Source organism: Rhododendron vialii, chromosome 7a (assembly GCF_030253575.1).
Source record: "Rhododendron vialii isolate Sample 1 chromosome 7a, ASM3025357v1".
In the NCBI taxonomy this organism is placed as follows: Eukaryota; Viridiplantae; Streptophyta; class Magnoliopsida; order Ericales; family Ericaceae; genus Rhododendron; species Rhododendron vialii.
The window spans coordinates 20,808,185-20,828,276 of NC_080563.1; the positions used below are offsets into that span (position 1 = coordinate 20,808,185).

The 20,092-nt window shown below is 42.1% G+C and overlaps 1 protein-coding gene across 1 annotated transcript; it reads left to right on the forward strand.

Moving 5' to 3' along the window:
• The first annotated feature begins 5,114 nt into the window (after nt 1-5,114).
• LOC131332780 (uncharacterized) lies at nt 5,115-9,117 on the forward strand. The gene is made up of 4 exons (XM_058367077.1): nt 5,115-5,211; nt 5,357-6,428; nt 8,765-8,866; nt 9,009-9,117. The coding sequence occupies exons 1-4, from the start codon at nt 5,115-5,117 to the stop codon at nt 9,115-9,117; spliced, it is 1,380 nt and encodes a 459-aa protein (XP_058223060.1).
• The last annotated feature ends 10,975 nt before the right edge of the window (nt 9,118-20,092 follow it).

Genomic DNA, 20,092 nt, shown 5'->3' on the forward strand with positions numbered 1-20,092 from the left:
TTAAGAAACTCTTTGATATTTAATACAAAAATTCAAATTTTTTTGATGAAAAATGCATTATTTAAGTTCTCATTTTGCAATCCGGACAAATTTTTGGGACGAAGAGAATATTTCACATAAAAAAATAAACGTGTTCTAATATTTTTTTTTGACCAACCAAAAAATGCAGATATTATGTATAAGAAAACAGTACAAAAAAATGGACACTACCGGTCTGAAAATACATAAAAAACAACAAAATCAAGAAAGAAAAGCCGCCTGGAACCACAGCGTCGGACCCGTCAAACACACTCGTGAAGAGGGGTTGGAGAGGCCGAAGTTGAAAGGCCAGGTATGAACTCAGAGCAGACCCTCCTGGATGACTCGCCGCACCAACTCGAACTCGTCCTGTCGCAGAGTGAAGGCAGACGCCGTCTTCGTCGCTGGTGCACATGTTCCAAGAAACTAGACCTAGAACCCTGGATCTGGCTCCTGAGTCCAAAAATAATGGGGAGAGTGGGAGGTCTCAGCTCCCAAGGGAGAGAGTTTCAACCACCTCACAACCATGGGTGTAGAAAGAAAACAGAAAGAGAGAAGAAGTCTGGAGATGGGGGATTGAGAGGAGAAGAGGAAGGAAGGTGGAGGAAAAAAGGGGGAAAAAGGGGGGGGGGGGGGGGGGGGGGGGGAATTGCTTCGTCCATCAATATATCAATATATATGATCACCCCAAGCGTAGGGTTAATACATCCTTTGAAGCATAATAATCCGGAAGTCTGGGTATCGTACCCAAGGGAATATCATCACGGCTCGATTGGATTTGTAAAAGTAAGAATTGCGGCCTTGAGACTGCTAACTTTAGGAATAGTTTGAAATGGATAAAAATGTGCGATAAAAGTGTAATTTGAAAACGATTTAAACTAAGCGGCTAGGTCTAAGGGATTTCAACACCCACAACTCGAAGCAATCAATTTTTCTTGTGAATTACTTAGGTTGAGATACGCGTCAACAATCTCCCAACCTGGAAGATTTAACACTAAGCCCGTTTAACTAGAATAAGAGTCGAAATACCAAGCGAGCTCTAGTATTTATCTAGCAAACGCAAGGGATGACAGAGCTCCAAGCATTTATGCATGGCAAGTAGGCTTGCTCTTGCCTACGCATGATCAAAGAGGTTAACACCGCTGAGATTTGATAGACAAACATGAACTACCTTGATTTTTCAACTAAACATGAAGATTTATTGAGAGAAAAACATGATCAACCCAAGTCATGAAGTGCTAATCACCCCATAACCAAGCCTAATTAACTACTCACTCATGCTAGAAATTGAATCAACAAGGCTAATTATTGAAAACATGACGAAATTTAAATTAAACTAGAGATTAAGATAGATTAAAAGCGTAGCTACAACTTTAATGAAGAGTAAAATAACAAACTAAAACTAATTAAGGGAGAAAAGAGCAGAATTAACTAAGAACACCAAAAATAATGAAGAACAAGCAAGAGTAAGCAACAAGAAAATGAAATCCTATTCTAGATTTAAAAAGTACTGTGTAATCTAGCTACAAAGGCCCCTCGGTATCGATACCTCCACAACCTTGGTATCGGTACCGAGCCATTAAGTTGTTGCCGCTAACCTTCTCAGTACCGATACCTCCACAGCCTTGGTATCGGTATTGAGGCCTTTAACTTCAACTTTTGCTCTTTGGTCCTCCTCTTGGCCTTCTATGCCTTCGAGTCACCTCCGGGCCTTCCTTCTTTAGCTCTTGGGACTCAGCCACCCTCGAGGATCATCCATGGCATCAAAAGTAGCTTTATTCGAACAATTTTCCTGAAACATCTTCAAAACAATCTCACGTGCAAAAGCAAACGAAACAACTAAATTAAAGACGTAATTAAGATAAAACTAAGGACTTAGCGCACCAATAATAACATTATTGGGTGCTTATCAGAAACCCACCCCAGAGCTTCTCTCTAGAGAAGCTGCTTTCTTTCTACGCTAAATACTAAATTTATACATAATACCCCAAAAATTACTTTTATATAAGTTAATCATCTGTCAACAATACTCAAACAATAGCCAAAATTTCAAAATACCCCCAAACTTTACACTCAATGTCTCATAGGTTCCCAAACTTTAATAAATTTCAATTTTACTTCCAAAGTATCCTTCCGTTAATCAATTAACCCCCTACCGTCCACTTTTGTCAAATTAAAAATGGAAAATGATGACCCGTCGTCCACCTCTGTTAAATAAGATCCTATAGAACAGAAAATTAATTATGAGCATAAACTTAATTATGAGAGTCTTATAAAGGGTCATAATTGAATTTGTCTATAGGACTCTCATAATTAAGTTTCTGCTCTATAGAGTCCCAAATAAAGAGTATAAACTTAATTATGAGAGACTTAAAGAAAAAATTTAAACAAATTAAAAGTCGGAGCACTTAAAATTTTAAACTGTGTTATAAAAAAATATAGTTAAAAAATTAATTGCTCAAATTTTCAATCCGTTTGAATCGGTGCGAAGATGTTATTTTTCGGATCATATTATTCCAATGGGTCATAATTAAATTTTATCTTTAAAACTCTCATAATTAAGTTTCTACTTCATATAGGGTCCCAAATAAAGAGTAGAAACTTAATTATGAGAGTCCTAGAGACAAAATTTAACTATAACAATTTAGAATAATATGATTAGAATAATAATATATTTGCATCGGTTCGAACAAATTAAAAATTAGAACACTTTCTTTTTTAAACTGTGTTATATATTTTTAACAGTCCCTCTACTGTCTACCTAATGGGCGGATGACACTTATTCCACATGTCACATTTTCCTTTTTTTGACAGCAACTAAACTCATTTTTACTGAATGCCTAGTTTGCCATTAGAAATCCATGATTCCTATTCTACGTGTCACGTTTTTCTTACAAAGTTTTTTAAATTACTTAAAAGATGATAGATTGTAAGATATAATTAATTGAAAAATGACATGCACTCTCCGAAAGAACAAAAATTTTGGGACAGAGGTAGTATGTTCTTACTTTTTGGAAATTTTTCTTCTATTTTGTACTGCCATGTTTCCACCAGCAAAAAACGAAAAAGTAAGCCTTTTTTTCGTCTCGTTCACACTAATTGATAAGTTTTAGTATTTTACCATCTTGTTTACACTTTACAATAACAAAAAAATTGTCAACCAAAAACTTTTTTCCCTACAGTTTCTCTATTCACAAACTCATCTACAACTTATTCACTTTCGGAAATAATTTGACATTTCCCAACAACTTATTTACTACCTGAAACACCTAACGACTTGATTGCTACAAGTTTTTTCTTAAAACTTATTCATTAGTGAAAACACCACCGTTATTCAAAAAAAAAAAATCATATTTTTTAGTTTTGCCTCAAATCTTTGTGCATTTGATCTATCTCAACGAGGAAAATCGCAAAAATAAAAATATGACTTCTATCCATATTTTTTTAGAAATATCCAGGATTTAGCCTAAAATTAAGATGGGCTTTTGGAGCTAAATTTTGTAAAAGTTGTATTTTTTTGTTTTAATTTTTCGATTTCTCTCGTCGAGACAATTCAATAATTTACAAAAGCTTGACTTAAAACTAACAAAAGTAGGAAAGAATTGGATAAGGACAAAACAAGAAGGCAAGTTGGCTTTTTATTTTTTTGGAAACTAGGCCAGATTATGCACACCTTGCTTTGTGAGGTAACTTTGGGGATTCATAATAAAAATTTGAACGGTTCATAAATTTTAAATTGAGTGGCCTTGTAAAAAATCTCTTACATTTGGATAATTGAAAGTATTTGATTGAACTTTCAATAGTTAGTTGTTGTACTCCTTAGCTTTTCGTGCTTTTTTGGGCTCCTTATGCGATTTTTTTTTGCGTTTGTTAGTTTTGCATCAAGCTTTTGTGGTTTATTGATTCGAAAGAATAAAAAGGGATGAATTTTACTCAAGATTTTTTGAAAATATCCAAGAAAACTCAAATATTTAGTTTTTTGCGGAATAGTCGTGCGCGCAGAGTTCCTAATAAAATTTTTCTTTCTATCTTTTTCCACTCATTACTCCAAAAACCTCCCTCAAAATCCAACCAAACAAGCCCTAAGTTTCTTCTATTCATTTTTTGGATTCTCTCTCCACACACACACTCTCTCTTTCTAGCTTATAGCCACCACTAGGGTTTCCGCCTTGGGGGGCGGCGCCTCCCTCTGCCGCCACCCACCTACTGAGAGATCTCTACCTTTCTCCTCTCGAGTTTTTTATCGATTTATGCGTTTCCAAATAACTATTTGTCAAAATATACGTTTTTTCAAACTATTTTTAAAAATAGTTCAAAACGCACATTCAATGTGCATCACGCATATCGGATGTGCATTATCCGCGCTGGCATATGCGAGCCGGGCTAGCTGGATATCCAGCGCGTATCACGCATATCCAATGTGCATGATGCATATTCCATATGCGTGATGCATATTCGATAGGCGTCAGGGTTTAAAATCAGATCAGATTGCAAAAGTGTATGTGTCTCGCATACGCTGTACTGTCTCCATTCTCGCGATCTACGATTGTCGTACTGTACGTTCACCGCCGTTCACCGTTCGCCTCTCTCCGATCTCCGACGTCGCCGTTCGTCATTCTCTCCTCCCTCTCACTGTAAGTCCCTCTCTCTCTCTCCGTAGGTATGTATATATGTATGTATGTATCTCTATCTCTTTCTCTCTCTCTCTCTCTCTCTCTCTCTCTCTCTCTCCTCGTAGGCCTGTGTTCAACTGCTTGAATGAAAGCTTCATTTACCTCTCCCATGGCTTTAAAAATACTTTTGGCTAACCCTAGGAAAAGTTTGTTTTCTAGGGCTCCGTTTGTTTCGACTTAAAATCTTTTACGTAGAAAAATATTTTCCTGAAAAACTTTTACTTGGAAAACAATTACTGCACTTTGATTTTTTGGTGTTTGGCTATATTGATCAAAAATATTTGTCCTCCATTTTTGGATTCGGGCAACAAGCAGGGAGACTTAAGGGGTTATGATGAATTGGTGCTTGAGAAACCCATGCTTTCTGTCTTTTTCTCTGACTAGAGAAAACGAAATTAGACACATATGCATAATGGGTAAGAAATGGAGGATCGGATAGGAATTGACTCAAGTGGGAACTGGGATGAGTTGTACGCAGAAGTCGAAAGTTTCTTGGCCGCGGTGAAAGTTAAAAATCCAGGTACGGAGTACATCCTGCTGTCGAAAGATACAAACATACCAGGATGCCGCACGTTCGATCGTCTTTTCTGGGGCATTTGGGCCAGCCATTGAAGGGTTCAAATATTCCAGGCCTGTGATAAGCATTGATGGTACCTTCCTAACAGGAAAGTACAAGGATGTAATCTTGGTTGCTGTGAGTCAGGACACGGAAAATCAAATATTCCCTATTGCATTTGCCATTGTGGAGAAGGAGGATGTTGATAATTGGGGGTGGTTCTTGTCATGCCTCAGACATTTTGTCACAAATCGAACAGAATTGTGTCTAATTTCAGACAGGCATACTGGTCTATTGTCGTACATCAAAGGAGATCCGCTTTGGAGACCCCCCCATGCTTATCATCGTTATTGTGCCAGTCACATTGGGGCAAACAATATGAGGAGGTTCAACAAAATTGTGGGCAACCAAGTAAAAGTTACGGCCATGGAAATCCAAAAACGAAAGTTTAAAGCACAGCTTGAAAAGACTAAAAAGTTCGGCGACGACGAAAAGGTCTACAAGGAACTAACGGAGGATTTGGTTTTAAAGAAATGGTCATTCGCGCATGATGGAGGTAGGCGTTACGGATCGGAAACAACAAACATCTCAGAGAGCTTGAATGGGGTCCTAAAAAAAGCTAGGCACCTGCCAATAATGGGAACGGTTATGATGACATTCTACAAAAGCGTGGACTATTTCAATGACAGGGCCGTAGAAGCACGAAAAAAAATTGAGACGGGGGGAAACTGGAGCACGTTTGCCATAAAAAAGTACAAACACTGGAGGAATAAGGCATCAAGACACCAGGTCATTGAGTTTGACCGCGCGGCACAAACTTATGAGGTGCAGACTCCAATGAATCGGACGAGCCCATATAAAGGAAATCACAGGCATTCAGTTGACATGATCAATCGCACGTGCAGTTGCAACAAGTTTCAACAATGGAAGATGTCGTGCTCGCATGTGCTTGCGACGTGCATGTTCATGAACACTTCCCCTTTCAAATACTTCAGCGATGTTTGGTCACTCAAATCAATTATACAAATGTATGGCTCTCAACCATTTAGGCCCCCGCGTGACAAGGCATATTGGCCTGAAAGCATTGGGCCAACCATCATTCCAGACCGAGAACGTATCCGGGGGAGAGGGCGACCCCAAATCACACGGTTTAGGAACGAGATGGATTGGATTGAGCACCTGTAGAGACTCGGAAGTTTTTTTTAATTTTTGAAATGTTATAAGTTAATGCGAAATTTGTGGAGTTATTTTGGTTTGGGGTTTGATCGATAGAATCGTAATTGGAGGGAGTGTTAGTGTGATTTGGCATGTGTGTGAGTATATATAGAGGGGTGTGTGTGTAGGGGATTAAAAACCCCAAAATCTCTCTCTCTCCTCACGTCTCCCTCTCGGCTCTCCCTCTCTCTCTCCGGCTCTCTCACTCTCTCTCATCCTCTCACCCAAAAACTTCAATCCGTCTCCTATGCGTGATTTGAGCCTTGGAATCGCGTGGGTTTGTGCTAGAACTCGTTCTTGGAAGATTTCGGAGCTTTGGAAGCTAGGGCTCGTTCGTTGATCTCGTGTTTGAAGCTTCTAACCTTGAGTTAGGGATTTCTTACTCATTCTATGTGTTTATGAGTTGATTTCGTGCTTTAATCGAGCTTTGATCGTCCTACTTCGTTCATTTGAAAAGCTGTCAAAATCTGCAGAAAATCGCCCAAAATCGCCTAGGGATCGATCCCTCATTCAAATCTGGAAAACATCTGACTTTTGCCCTTGGGGATCGATCCCCAAGAGAGGAGGGATCGATCCCTCCCTTCTCTGGAATTTCTGCTCGTCTTCCGGGTTTCAGCCCAACTTCAAACGGCCATAACTTTCTCGTCCGATGTCGGATTTATGCAAACTTTATATCGATTCGAAGGTCTTGAAGTTAGCTTTCATTTGCCACTGGAATCACTTTAAGAATCTCAGTACACAAAAAGTTATGACCATTTGAGTAAAGGTGTGTCAATCTGCCGGTGTCCGTGGTTAATCCTAAGGTTGTTCTTGTTCCGTGTTATGATTCCGTTTATAATTAGAACATGTTTAAGTCACTCTTGAATATGATTGCTTACGTCCCAATAACTCATTGTTCGACCTTGTTTCTTGGCACTCATTAGAGCTAAATATTGACGAAGTTGGTTAGGGATCGTACCATGAGGTTGATAGGAATATCGTGGACCATAAGAGGTAATATGGTAAGTGTTGTGGGTAGACATGAGTTTGTCTAGTGATTAGATGGGTAGTATTGTGACTCGTATCCTCATGCTTCGTCCTGTTGAGCTCCCTAGGTTCCTTTGGCACCCGTTTTATAAGACTCTCGTATAGAACCTAGATGGTGGTTTGTCGTGGAGTCGTTATGGGTTCGATACGTGACGTAGAGCATTGTGATAGACTTAGAGTAATAATGTGAACTTAATGTATTTATCAACGTACGATGTGACATGTTTACGAGTTTGCATTGCAAGGTGGATTTGAGAAATTGTTGCTTGTTTGTACGTTGAACGATGGTTTATGTGTGTGTATGCTTGAATTGAGAATTCGAATAAAGGGCCCGCAACGCAAGGTGTGGTAATGCGAGGACTCTAGAGGGCCCGCAACGCAAGGTGTGGTAATGCGGAAACCCAGGTGGAGAGAATTCACTGTGACGCAAGTGGTGGTAACACAGTTTGTAACTTGTAGTTTGTTTGTAATTTATAATTGTGGTCACATTATAGTTTACTTGTCTCATTGTTGCCAACAATTATTTGTTTTCAATGCCCATTAAAAATAATACTAATTGTTCCAAAAAATACATAACGGGCATATGCAAAATAGTTATTATTTGTAATTAACACCTGCCACTTGGCCATGTTGTCACATTAATCTAAAAAAAAACAATTACATGGTTAACGTCTTTTGTATATGCATTCTCGAATAACCATATCATCAACTAAGGGGGGTGCAAGTGCAACGTATCCCTGTTATATTCCACCGGTCGTTCAATAACTCCGTTTGCTGTGAGAACTCTCCACTCTTTGGGAGCCAAAAAAACGCATGTCCCATTCATCAACATTGACACCTCTACGAGAACTCTCTCCATTTTCTTTTCTTTTTTCTGAATGAAATCGTCAATCCATTTCGATACTTCAATGACTGTTGATCCATTCATACATATAATGCATCACTCACATTCAATATGCATGACGCATATTGGATATGCATCACGCATATGGAATATGCATCATGCACATTGGATATGCGTGATACACGCTGGATATCCAGCTGGCCCGGCTCGCATATGCCAGCGCGAATAATGCACATCCGATATGCGTGATGCACATTGAATGTGCGTTTTGAACTATTTTTAAAAATAGTTTGAAAAAACGTATATTTTGACAAATAGTTACGTGGAAAGGCATAAATCGACAAAAAACTCCTCTCCTCTCATCTTCTCCGATCCTTTCTCCTTCCCTCCCTATCCTATTTTTTCCTCTCACTTCCTCTGCTTGTGGATCAGCCTCGTCAGCATTGTGGGTGCGGTGACTTCGGGCTTAATGGCGTGTTGTTCTAAGTTTATGTTGCCGGTTCCCAACAGTTATTCTTTGTTGGAAGGTAACGGGTATGCCTAATGGCGATTAGGGGGTGTGGCGGCATACGGTGGTGGTTTCCTTGATATGTTGTTCGTCGGCTTCGATGGGCCTCGTCATAGCCGTTGTTGGATCCCACATTCGGTCTCTATCTTCGAGGAGTTTTTCTTGCAGGTACTGTTGGTTGTGTTCAGTGGCTCTGTTTTGGGTGTTCGGCAGCAGTAGATTTGTGGTAGTGGTTTTAACGATGGAGGGCGGTGGGGCTGTTCGTCTTGTTGGGTGACGAGGGCATGTCTCTAATACGTACAATGCGTTGGATGGAAGGGACGGATTGTCCTTAGGCCCCGTTTCGATGCGTCCATAGGGGGGTATTATTTTGGACCCAGGTATAAGACCTTTTTTTTTTGATCCGCCAGGTATAAGACCTGGAGCCCACCGTTTACCCCCGTTTGGTAACGACAAAGGGAGGGGTTTTCATTTGCACCGGTTTTGGCTAATACCGGAGAAGGGGGATCCGGCGGTATAATTTTCGAACAGGGTCTGAGGTCTCCATAATTTATCCCCCCAATTCCCCCTTGAAATTGGACGATTTTACCCCTCCTTATACCCTTTCTTTCACCCAATTTTTCATTTTTGATTCTACGATTTTCTTAAGACTAATCAACGAGAGCTCTAAAGTCAAAATTTAATTATGACTATTTGGGATAAAATAATCAAAAAATTAAAATCTTCCCACCGGTTCAAACGGATTGAAATTTGGAACACTTAATTTTTTAATCTCTTTAGACAGTTTATATATTAAAAAATATGGTTAAAACATTAAGTGTTCCAAATTTCAATCCGTTTGAACCAGTAAAAAGATTTTAGTTTTTTGATCATTTATCCTAAATGGTCACAATTAAATTTTGACTCTAGGGTTCTCGTTGATTAACCCTAAGAAAGTCGTAGAATCAAATATCTCTTAGGGCTAATCAACGAAAGCCATAGAGTCAAAATTTAATTATGACTATTTAGGATAAAATGATCAGAAAATTAAAATCTTTCCACCGATTCAAACGGATTAAAATTTGGAATACTTGGTTTTTTAACCTCTTTGACAGGTTTATATATTAAAAAATATGGTTAAAAAATTAAATGTTCCAAATTTTAATCCGTTTGAACCGGTGGAAAGATTTTAGTTTTCTGATCATTTTATCCTAAACGGTCATAATTAAATTTTAACTCTATGGCTTTCGTTGAGACGCCAAATACGTGGAGTGGCTTGATCGAATGCTGGAGGTGAAAGGCGATTTGTGGAGACAGATAGGGATCCGGGACGCCATCCTGCTCAGTAGATCCTTGATCGACATGGACAAGAACCTATTTCTTGCTGCTTCTCAATTTTGGTTAGTTACCACCAACTCTTTTCACTTCAAGGTAGGCCTTATGAGTCCTACTCTTCAGGATATTGATTTTCTAACAGGCCTCCATCCTCACGGGATTGAGACCAACTATTTTCTGTCCCAAAAAACCCCCTACTTTGAGTACAAGGAGCCCTTGTCGTTCTCCTCTTTCATCAATCACTACGCCCAAAAGGGTCCTATTGAGGATGGTGAACACGTCGCTTTCCTTCTTTATTGGTTGAACAAATTTTTGTTTTGTGTCTCTGCCAATAGGGTTACCAAAGACTTCATAGATCTGGCCTGTGCCCTAGCTTCGGGGCAGAAGCTGGCACTAGGCCCTCTAGTCTTGGCACATCTTTATCGTGGAATGAAATAGTTGATAAGTAACAAGTTTATTTTTGCTCCCGGTCCACTGTGGATCATCACCTTGTGGTTGTGGTCCTATTTTCCCAAACTCGCCCCGCCCATGAACAAGAACTCAGAAAATACTTGTTATGGACTTCACTATGTTGATACTCGTGGCCCTAGACATGTCTTCAGTGTCTACTTTAAGTTTTTGTATCACGAACTCGTGAGTATGGGAAAAAATTGGATGCCCTTCGTGAGAGATACCGTGCCTTGGTGGTTAAAAAGAGATGCGTCAGACTTTGGAGATGACTATGATGATCACAAGGAGGTCTGGACCAATTTCTTGATCTCCAGAGACTTTATATATGGAATGACTTTTACCCCAACAACTTATAAATGTGGAGTCGAGTATTACAATGCAGCCCAATTCGCCAGGCAGTTTGGACTATGTCAACTCACCCCTGTGCCTCCATACCAGTCTTTAAATGAGGACTTCACTGATAGGCCCGTGATCCAGCCCAAGGACTTGGAAAAAGTTAAAAATGTCCTTCCTGAGCTCAGAAAGACCTTTGCCCTTCAGCTCTATGTTGAGCGTACCGATAAGGGAGCAAAATTTGATAGCTGGTGGGGAGGTTACACCAAGATGCATTTTTCCACTCCATATCTAGATGTTCTCATGAATATTCTGCCGCACCCCACTGGAGTTCCTGAACTTGGCATAACTGTCCCTTTGCAACAACTCCGTCCTTCTCTGGTCTCAAGCGTCAAGAGAAAAGGTAATATTAAAAGGTCTACTTACGCGTTAATTTCTCTAAGCCTCCCAAGATCTGGATTAATTTCTTCCCTTGCTGACAGGTTCAGAAGATGAACCAAATGAGGCCTCTGTGAATCCTCCTGCTCAGAGGTCCAAAAGGGTGAAGACCACAGCTAAGAGACAATGGCCAAAGGTATGAACTCTTTAGCCCCTTGCCTGGTCCTTCGGAATAAGGCAATCATGCCTTTATCTCTTTTGTAGTCCTCTGAAACAGTAGTTGCTGGCAGAACAAGAAGTAGTGCTAAGACCAATTCTCCCGAAACCGATCCTTCGGGCAAGGTCTGAGCTTTCCTTGGTTCTTCCTCTTATACTCTATTTGAATGTTCTACTAACCTTCTTTCTTACAGGCCACCTCCATTGGTGAAGAAGGGCAAGCAGAATCAGCTCCCTCCAAGAAGAAGTTGAGAAAAAAAAGTTTCGACACCAGCCGATTCTGAGAACACCGTGTTTGCCACTGAACATAACCCAATCGTAAGGATGTACTGTGACATGAAATCCCCAATGTTTATGGCTCCGTATTATCATCTACTCCCCCTTGTTTTCGATCCCTAGGAACTTGGTGACTACTGTGAAGAAGAAGTAGAGGCAGAAGAGAAGAAACTCGACCTGTCCGACCAAGAACCTGAGCATGAAGCATCCTCGAGGACTCCAGAGAAGCCTAGATCTCCAATCATCCAGTCTGTTCCATCGATCAATCCTCTTGTTGAGCCTGAGCTTGTCAATGTAGTAGAGGAAGATGAAGATGAAGACCTGGATTCTCTGTTCAAATCTGCCCAAGATCTGTTGAAAGCAGCTACCTCGGGCACCTTGGGCAGTGGGCTTGGTTCGACCTTTCAATCTCAATTCTCTTCAGAAGAAGTTTCTGAGGCCAAAACAGCCCTCAGAATGGCCTTACTTCAGAACTTTAAAGCAGTAGCCATCCCGCCAGGGCTTCCAATCTTAAAAAGGCCATGGACATGCTGGTAAAGTCCCAAGCCTTAAGGATAGAAGAGGCTTCACTCCAACACTTTCAAAAAGAATTCCCTGACATGGTCAAGTCCTACGATTCCTCTACCCATGAGCTTAGCAAGATAAATTCCAAGCTGTCAGAGCTGGAAGTTGTTGACGCGGAGCTTACCAGGTTCAGCACTGAATGGATTCAACTGAAGTAGGACATCAAGACCAACGAAGCAAACATTACTACTACCTCCACAGAAATCCAAGACTTCAAGGGCAAATTGGCACAAGCTGAAGGTCATCTGGACTGTCTTCGGAAGGAATCCAAAACTCTAGCCCAACACCATGATGATCTGAAGGCTGGATCTAAGAGCCAGAAGATGAAACTGAACCTATTGGTTGAAGAAATGCCAAGTCTCCGTGGACAGCGGGAAACACTTGATACTCAACTTGCTAGCCTTGACACTTCTTGGGAGAGTCTCAAAAACAGTCTTAAAGGCCTTCTGTAGGTCTTGACCTCTAAGGACTAACTTCTTTCTTTTGATTTGGACCTGTAATAACTTTAAATTTGTTTTTTTTTTTTGTGCCTGGCCTGAAACTTTCCTTTAAATGGCCGAAGGCACTGGTTTGGTTTGATGATAAGCGGCCTGAACTTGAGGCCTTTATGAATTTTGCATAGTAGGTATTACGGCCTCCGTTCAGGCCTTGCCATAAAATTTCTCTATGGTTTGTTAGATTGAATTTCCCCAAAGTCTTTCATCTCCCACATAGTAGGATAGTGATGCTTTAGGTACTTTCCATTTGTTAAATGCTTAAACAGACCGCCATTTATGTCCATAAGAAGATAGACATTACCTTTAAAGACTTGAGCAATCTGGTAAGGTCCTTCCCAGGTTGGAGACCACTTGCCATATCTTGGGTTCTTTTCCCCTAAGGGGAAGACTGCCTTCCAAACTAAGTCACCCTCAGTAAAGCTCTTTCTCCTTACACGTTTGTCATAGGACCTAGCAACTCTTCTCTTCTGGACCAACATGTGGTCAAGGGCTGTAAGCCGGACCTCATCCAAGTCTTCAAGCTCCATCAACATAGCCTGAGTATAATCTGCAAGGGTGAGGCCATGCTGATATGCTATTCTTGCTGACTTTACTGTTACCTCCATTGGTAGGACTGGATCATGCCCATATACCAACATATAAGGGGTTATATTGGTGGCTTCTTTCTTTGAGGTTTTGTAGGCCCACAAGGCCTCAGAGAGTAACTCGTGCCAAGCCCTTGGATTATTTTCCACCATTTTCTCTATAATATTGACCAAAGTCCTATTGGTGGACTCGGCTTGGCCATTTCCTTGTGCGTAATAAGGAGTGGAGTTGGACATGATGATGTTTTGCTGGGCAGCGAAGTTGACTACTTGTTCTCCCATAAATATTGTACCCCTATCTGCAACCAAGTGTTCAGGTAGTCCAAACCTATGGATGATTCTTTCCTTGATCACCTTGATTACCTCTTGTTGATCCACAGACTTTAATGGCACTGCTTCTGCCCACTTAGTAAAATAGTCTGTGGCTACCAAGATGTAAGTATGATTTCCTGAAGAGGGCGGATAAATTTTTCCAATCACGTCAAGGGCCCAACCTCTAAATGACCAAGGTTTGACCACAGCATGATAATCAGCTGCAGGAACACGCTGGATTGGGCCATGAGCTTGGCATGGTTGACATCCTTTAGAAAAATGAATGCAATCCTCTAAAATGGTTGGCCAATAGTATCCATACCTTCTGATTAGCCATCTCATCTTTATCCCTGATTGATGAGCTCCACAGATTCCTTCATGGACTTCACTCATGACCCTCATGGCCTCGGGGTGCCCTAAACACCTTAAAAGTAAATCATCCTTAAAGCTTTTCTTGTATAATTCATCGCCCACGAGGATATAGCTCATAGCCATTCTCCTTACCTTTCTAGAGGTTCTATGATGGGGCCTCTTGAGGAAAGAAATAATAGGTGTACGCCAATCGTTCTCTGGTTCATCATGTGATTCCTCACCTGTGAAGTCAGAAGTAAATACCTCCAGTCCTAAACCTCTTCTTCTAACAGAAGGTAACAACCTCTTTTGGACTGTGATGATCTTGTGGATTGTTTCTGGAGCTAGCTTCAGACCTGTTGAGGCCTGAGCCAAGCTGTTGGCTTCAGTGTTCATACTCCTTGCAACGTGTTTGACAGTTACATTATCAAAATCTTGAATTAATTGCACTGTTGCCATATAATAAGGAGCCAAGTCCTCACTATATAGCATTTGAACGTTCCCGCCAAGTGATTGATTACAAGGTTTGAATCCCCAATAATCTTTACTTCTCTGGCCTCTAGATCTCTTAGGATCTTAAGGCCTATAACAACTGCTTCGTATTCAGCTTGGTTATTTGTACATGAGAAATCAAATTAAAAGGACAATTCAGTCCTCAGGCCTTGAGGAGAAGTAATAATTACTCCACAGCCTGAGGCCTGCTGAGTCCTTGATCCGTCAAAGAGCAGTGTCCAAGGAGTAAGTGATATCTCAAAGGCGTTCAGACTTAACTCGGACTCATCGCAGGTATCCACGCATGGATGATCAGCAAGAAAATCCGCTAAGGCCTGGCCCTTTACAGCCTTTTGAGGAACGTATTGAAAACTAAACTCCATTAGAGCTAAAGACCATTTGCCGATTCGGCCTCTCATGATTGGCCGAGAAAGCAAGTATTTAACTAGGTCTGTTTTACTCATAATGTAAACCAAAACAGGAAGCATGTAGTGCCTCAATTTTATTGCTGAAAAGTACAAGGCAAGACAAATCTTTTCAATAGGAGTGTATTTCCTTTCACAAGGAGTCAATAACCTACTCAAATAATAAACTGCCTGTTCCTTTCCTTGAGCGTTATCTTGAGCCAAGAGGCCTCCGATAGAGCCTTCAGCTGCTGAGAAGTAGAGCTTCAACGGCCTGTTCTTGATGGGAGGCATAAGGACTGGAGCCGTTGCTAAATAGCCTTTGATCTCATTAAAGGCCTTTTGATGGTTTGCCTCCCAAACAAAAGCGTCATGGTCCTTCAGCTTCAAGAGTGGAGAAAAGAGTTGAATCCTTCAAGCTAAGTTTGAGATAAACCTTCTCAAGAAGTTGAACGAACCCAAGAGCTTCTGCAACTCCTTCTTGGTGGTAGGAGGCTTCGCTTCCATGATTGCTTTGGCCTTGTTTTTGTCAACTTCAATCCCTCTGTTGTGGACCAAGAATCCAAGGAACTTGCCTGCGGAGACTCCGAAGGCACATTTCAAGGGGTTTACTTTTAAATCAAACTGTTGCATTCTCAAGAAAGACTTCCTCAAGTGTTCCAAATGTTCATCATAGGACTGAGACTTGACCACGATATCATCAATGTAGATCTCCATGAAATGACCAATGAAATCATGAAATATGGCATTCATCGCTCGTTGGAACGAAGCACCAGCATTCTTTAGGCCGAAGGGCATTACGACCCATTCAAAGGTTCCTAGGGCTCCAGGACACCTAAAAGCGGTCTTAGCCGTATCGGCCTCGTCGATAAAGATCTGATTGTAGCCAGAATGCCCGTCCATGAAGGACAAGACCTTGTGACCAGAAGCTCCATCTACTAATTGATCTACGACTGACATTGGATACTCGTCCTTTGGGGAAGCCAAGTTCAAGTTTCTAAAGTCTACACACACTCTGACCTTGCCGTTCTTCTTAAGGATTGGCATAATATTAGAGAGCCAAGTAACATACCTGGCTGTGCGTATGAACCCAGCATTGAAAAGGCGTTCGATCTCATATTTGACCTGTAAGTAAACCTCATTGGACATCCTCATTGGAGGTTGTTTGAAAGGTCTGAATTCTGGTTGTATAGGCAACTTGTACTCCACTAGGTCTCTGGACAGACCTGGCAGCTCTTCGTAAGTCCAAGCAAAACAGGACTTGAATTCCCCTAAGAGCTGGATGAACTTTTCCTTCACGTCCTCTGGCAAAAGTTGACTAATATATACAGGTTTGGGATTCTCTGAATCTCCCAAATTAACTTCCTCTAAAGGATCTTGCACGTCAGCCTTTAAATCATCCAACTTGGCTGGGGCTGCTTCAAGGTCTTCCAGGCGAATTTCATCAAGATCTTCAACCAGGTTTTCGTCTTCATTGATTACTTCGGCCGCACAGGCCGAAAAATTTTCCTCAGACTCTTGACTTCCCATCAGCCTCTTCTCTAGTGAATAGGCTTCAAATTTTGACAATGTGGTCCGAAGGGCCACATGTTTCTCTACTTCTGAAGGGCTTACTGACATTGAGAAGGGTGTTTGGATGAAGCTATAATCGGCCTGCTTGACTCTGTAATCATTGGACCGATTAATTCTTGAAAAAGTGCCTTCACTTCTTCAGCTGACTTGTTGTTATGAATGGGGGCTATTCTGTGGCGACCATACTTGTCAAGGCCTGCCACCTTCATTGGACCAACCCCCTCATCATATAGGTGGGCCTCAGCATGGTTAGTAGAGGCCTTGAATGGTCTACGGTCAGCCCATATTACCTCCGCGTCGTCTTGATTCCAAAAAATAAGACATTGGTGAAGGGTTGAGGGACCGCTAGATAGGAATGAATCCAATCTCTCCCCAGTAGAACATTGAAGGAAGAGTGTGAATTGACAACAAAGAAAGGTGTTGTTAAGGTCTTGGACCCTATCATTAAATTCATGATCAAAATACCTTGGCATGCTGTCTCCTTCCCAGTGAAGTCAGTCAAGGTGGCGTTGCATGAAACCAGGTCTTGATCAGTCTTCCCGAGCCTCTGCATCATGGCCTTAGGAATGAGATTGGCTGCTGAACCATTGTCTACCAGGACACAGTTCACTGGCATCCCATCAAGGCAACCAACAATGTACAAGGGCTTGATGTGTTTGTTCATCGTGGGACTCGGCCTCTCAAAGATCACGCTAGCTGCACGATCTTCATTCTTCTTTTCAGTCTCGTCCTTCAACACGATCACTGAAGGCCCATTCAGTCCTACCGAGAATGACTCATTTAAAATCTCCGCTGTCTGCCCCATCTCTACAACATCTCCCTCCATGGCTGTTGGAGTGTTGTCCTTGGCTTCCAGATCTGCTGGTAAGAACACGACCATGTTGCATTGCATGTTATGACCATGTCCAGGCACCTATACCTTAGCCTGTGGATTCAACTTCGACTTGCCCCCCGAGTCTGGCCTCCTTGGTTCAAGGGCTGTCTTCTGGGTCACAGTGACTTGTCTCGGTGAAGGCTGAATCCTAGCTTCTTTAAGAGTTCTTTCCAAGAGAAGTTGTTTCTTGGATACAGCGGCTTGCTTCGCAGGCAATTGGGTAACAGCCTCTTTGTATGTCTTTCCCGAAGGTGCTTGCTTCTTAGGTAAAGTCTTTGGAGGAGACTCGATGATAGCCTCTTCCACAGTCCTTTCCAAGGGCTTGTATACTCTTTTGGCTTTAGGTTTTTCAACCACAGGCTCTTCTACCAGGACTTCCACCTTCATTTCTTCTTTGGGGTTGTTTTCAATCATTGGGTCGTCCAGTAGATCTGTTTTTTTATCAGCCTTTCTAGCTGTCTGCCTGAATTGTTGGCGGCGCCTTTTATGAGATCTAGATAAAGGTGGAGGTTCAGAAGGAAACTTGGGATGTTCAACCCTATGCCACTCATCCGGAAGAGTGACTAGAGGTCTCACAGCCCTTGGTTTATCCCTGGAAAGAACAGATATCCTCAAGTTGACGAGCTCATTTTCAATTTCAACCAACCTTGGCTGAATTCGGTTGAACACAGATTCGCGTACAACCCTTCTCCCTTTAGACCTGCGTGGCTCCTTAGGACTTGGTTCAGCCCTTCCCACAATAATGCTTTTCAGGACTGGCTTGCTAGGACTGGCATGATGTCCACACTCTGTGCATACCATGGAACAAGTTGGTTTCTTTGGTTTCTTCACCCCCGAAGGTCTGGACCACCAAGAGTTCAGTTTTTCGAACCTTCTAACCCGCTCAGTCCTGACATCACCCTTATCATAATAAGGATCCCAATACCTGCTTGGGCTGGATTTATAGACTGCTCTGGAAGGGGCTCCCAAACTTATCTTCTGCCTAGGAACAGTCCTAGGCATGTCCCTCATGTTGACGGAGACCATATTTGTACTCAGCCCTGAAGGAAAGGGATTGCCATCCACCCCCATGGGCTGCTTGTCTTTCTCAGGGAATTTGAACTCTCCCCGCTCAATTTTGTCCTGGATATCATTTCTAAATACTATGCAGTTATTAGTAGTATGACTCCAAGAATTGTGATACTAACAATACTCTTTGCCCTTCAGTTCTTCCGGAGTTGGAATCTTGCGACCAAAGGGCAGTTTGAGCAGCTTGTCGGCCAGGAGTTGATCAAAGATAGCTTCAGCCCTACCCACGTCGAATGTATAGGTCCTGGTTGACTTATTGAAAGTGCTCTGGGCTGGCTGCTTTGTGGGCTCCATCTTGACAAAGGCCTTGTAAACGTATGGCTTTTTGTTGATGATTTCAACCACTGCCACGTCTGGGTCTGCCTCTGCTTCCACTGCAGCAACCTCGTAATTAGGGTCGCGGTAATACGTCCCTTTGGATGCCGTCTTCTTGTCCTGCTCTTCCGCCAAGAACTTTTCATAATGAGAAGCCTTAGAAAATAATTCGAACAGGTCTCTGAACTCCGTCCCATAAAACTTCTTCTTCATTTCAAAGCCCAGGCCGTTTAATGCTACACGCACGTATTCAGCCTCAGGAAGGACTATCTTGCATTTGAATCGAGTAGTTTTGAAACGTAAGAGGTAGGACTCCACAGATTCTAGATGGATTTGACGATAGCATGACAGGTCCGCCAACGTCACTTCTGGTTCTACCCTGTAGAATTGCTGGTGGAACATCTCCTCCAATTGTGCCCAGGTCTGGACCGAGTTAGGTGGCAAGTTGATGTACCAAGTGAAGGCTGTCCAGTAAGAGAATTGGAAAAAAGCCTCAACTTCAGTGCATCAATGGTTCCAGCCTCTCCACAGTGAACTTGAAACCTGGCAATATGCTCCACCGTTGACTGCATGCTCTCACCATTGAAGGTCTGAAATTTTGGGACTCTATAACCCTTTGGGAAAGGTGTGTTGTCCACCTCCTCGGTATGAGGCTTCCTATACATTGGCCTTCCCAAAGGTCTGAAACCAGGTCCTAATTGCTCCTGGAGCAGGTTCAAGACTTGATCCCTTCCTATGACTAGGTCTGGCTCAGGAGGCGGCTGTGGATGCGCCTCTTGTGCCTGCTGGTTCTGGACTGGACTTGCCCCCCGAGTATCAAAGCTTTGAGGAGTACGTGTAACTCCTTTGTCCTTTCTAGAGCCCTGGCCTCCTTGCAAAGGCCTTCTGTCTGTCTTGTCAGACTTGTCAAGCTTGTTCTGGTCCTCGACCAAAATAAACCTTTGATCGTTATTCGGAGGCGTCGAAGCTCCTCCAATCACGACTCCCTTCTCTTTTTGCCCCTCGAGTGCAGGGCTATTAGACGAAGTGGCATGGTAAAATGTCTGAGGAGGGGGAGGAACCCCCAATAAGCCATCTTGGTCTTGACCGTTGCCAAAGACACCAAACTGTGGAAAGCCTTGCTGCTGAGGAGCGAGCGGTAGCCTCTTTGTAAGTGTAGCAACCATTTTGTTGACTGCTATGGTCAGAGGTTCCAAGGACTGAGTGAACGATTGCGAGATTGACTGCGTAACATTGTGGGAGATCTCACGTC

Bases quoted from the DNA above. Each gene is read 5' to 3' on its own strand.
- LOC131332780 (XM_058367077.1), top strand. From the start codon at position 5,115: ATGGAGGATCGGATAGGAATTGACTCAAGTGGGAACTGGGATGAGTTG. The intron at 6,429-8,764 runs GTAGAGACTCGG...CTTGTGGATCAG, and splicing joins ATGGATTGGATTGAGCACCT to CCTCGTCAGCATTGTGGGTG. The intron at 8,867-9,008 runs GTATGCCTAATG...TTTTTCTTGCAG, and splicing joins TCTTTGTTGGAAGGTAACGG to GTACTGTTGGTTGTGTTCAG.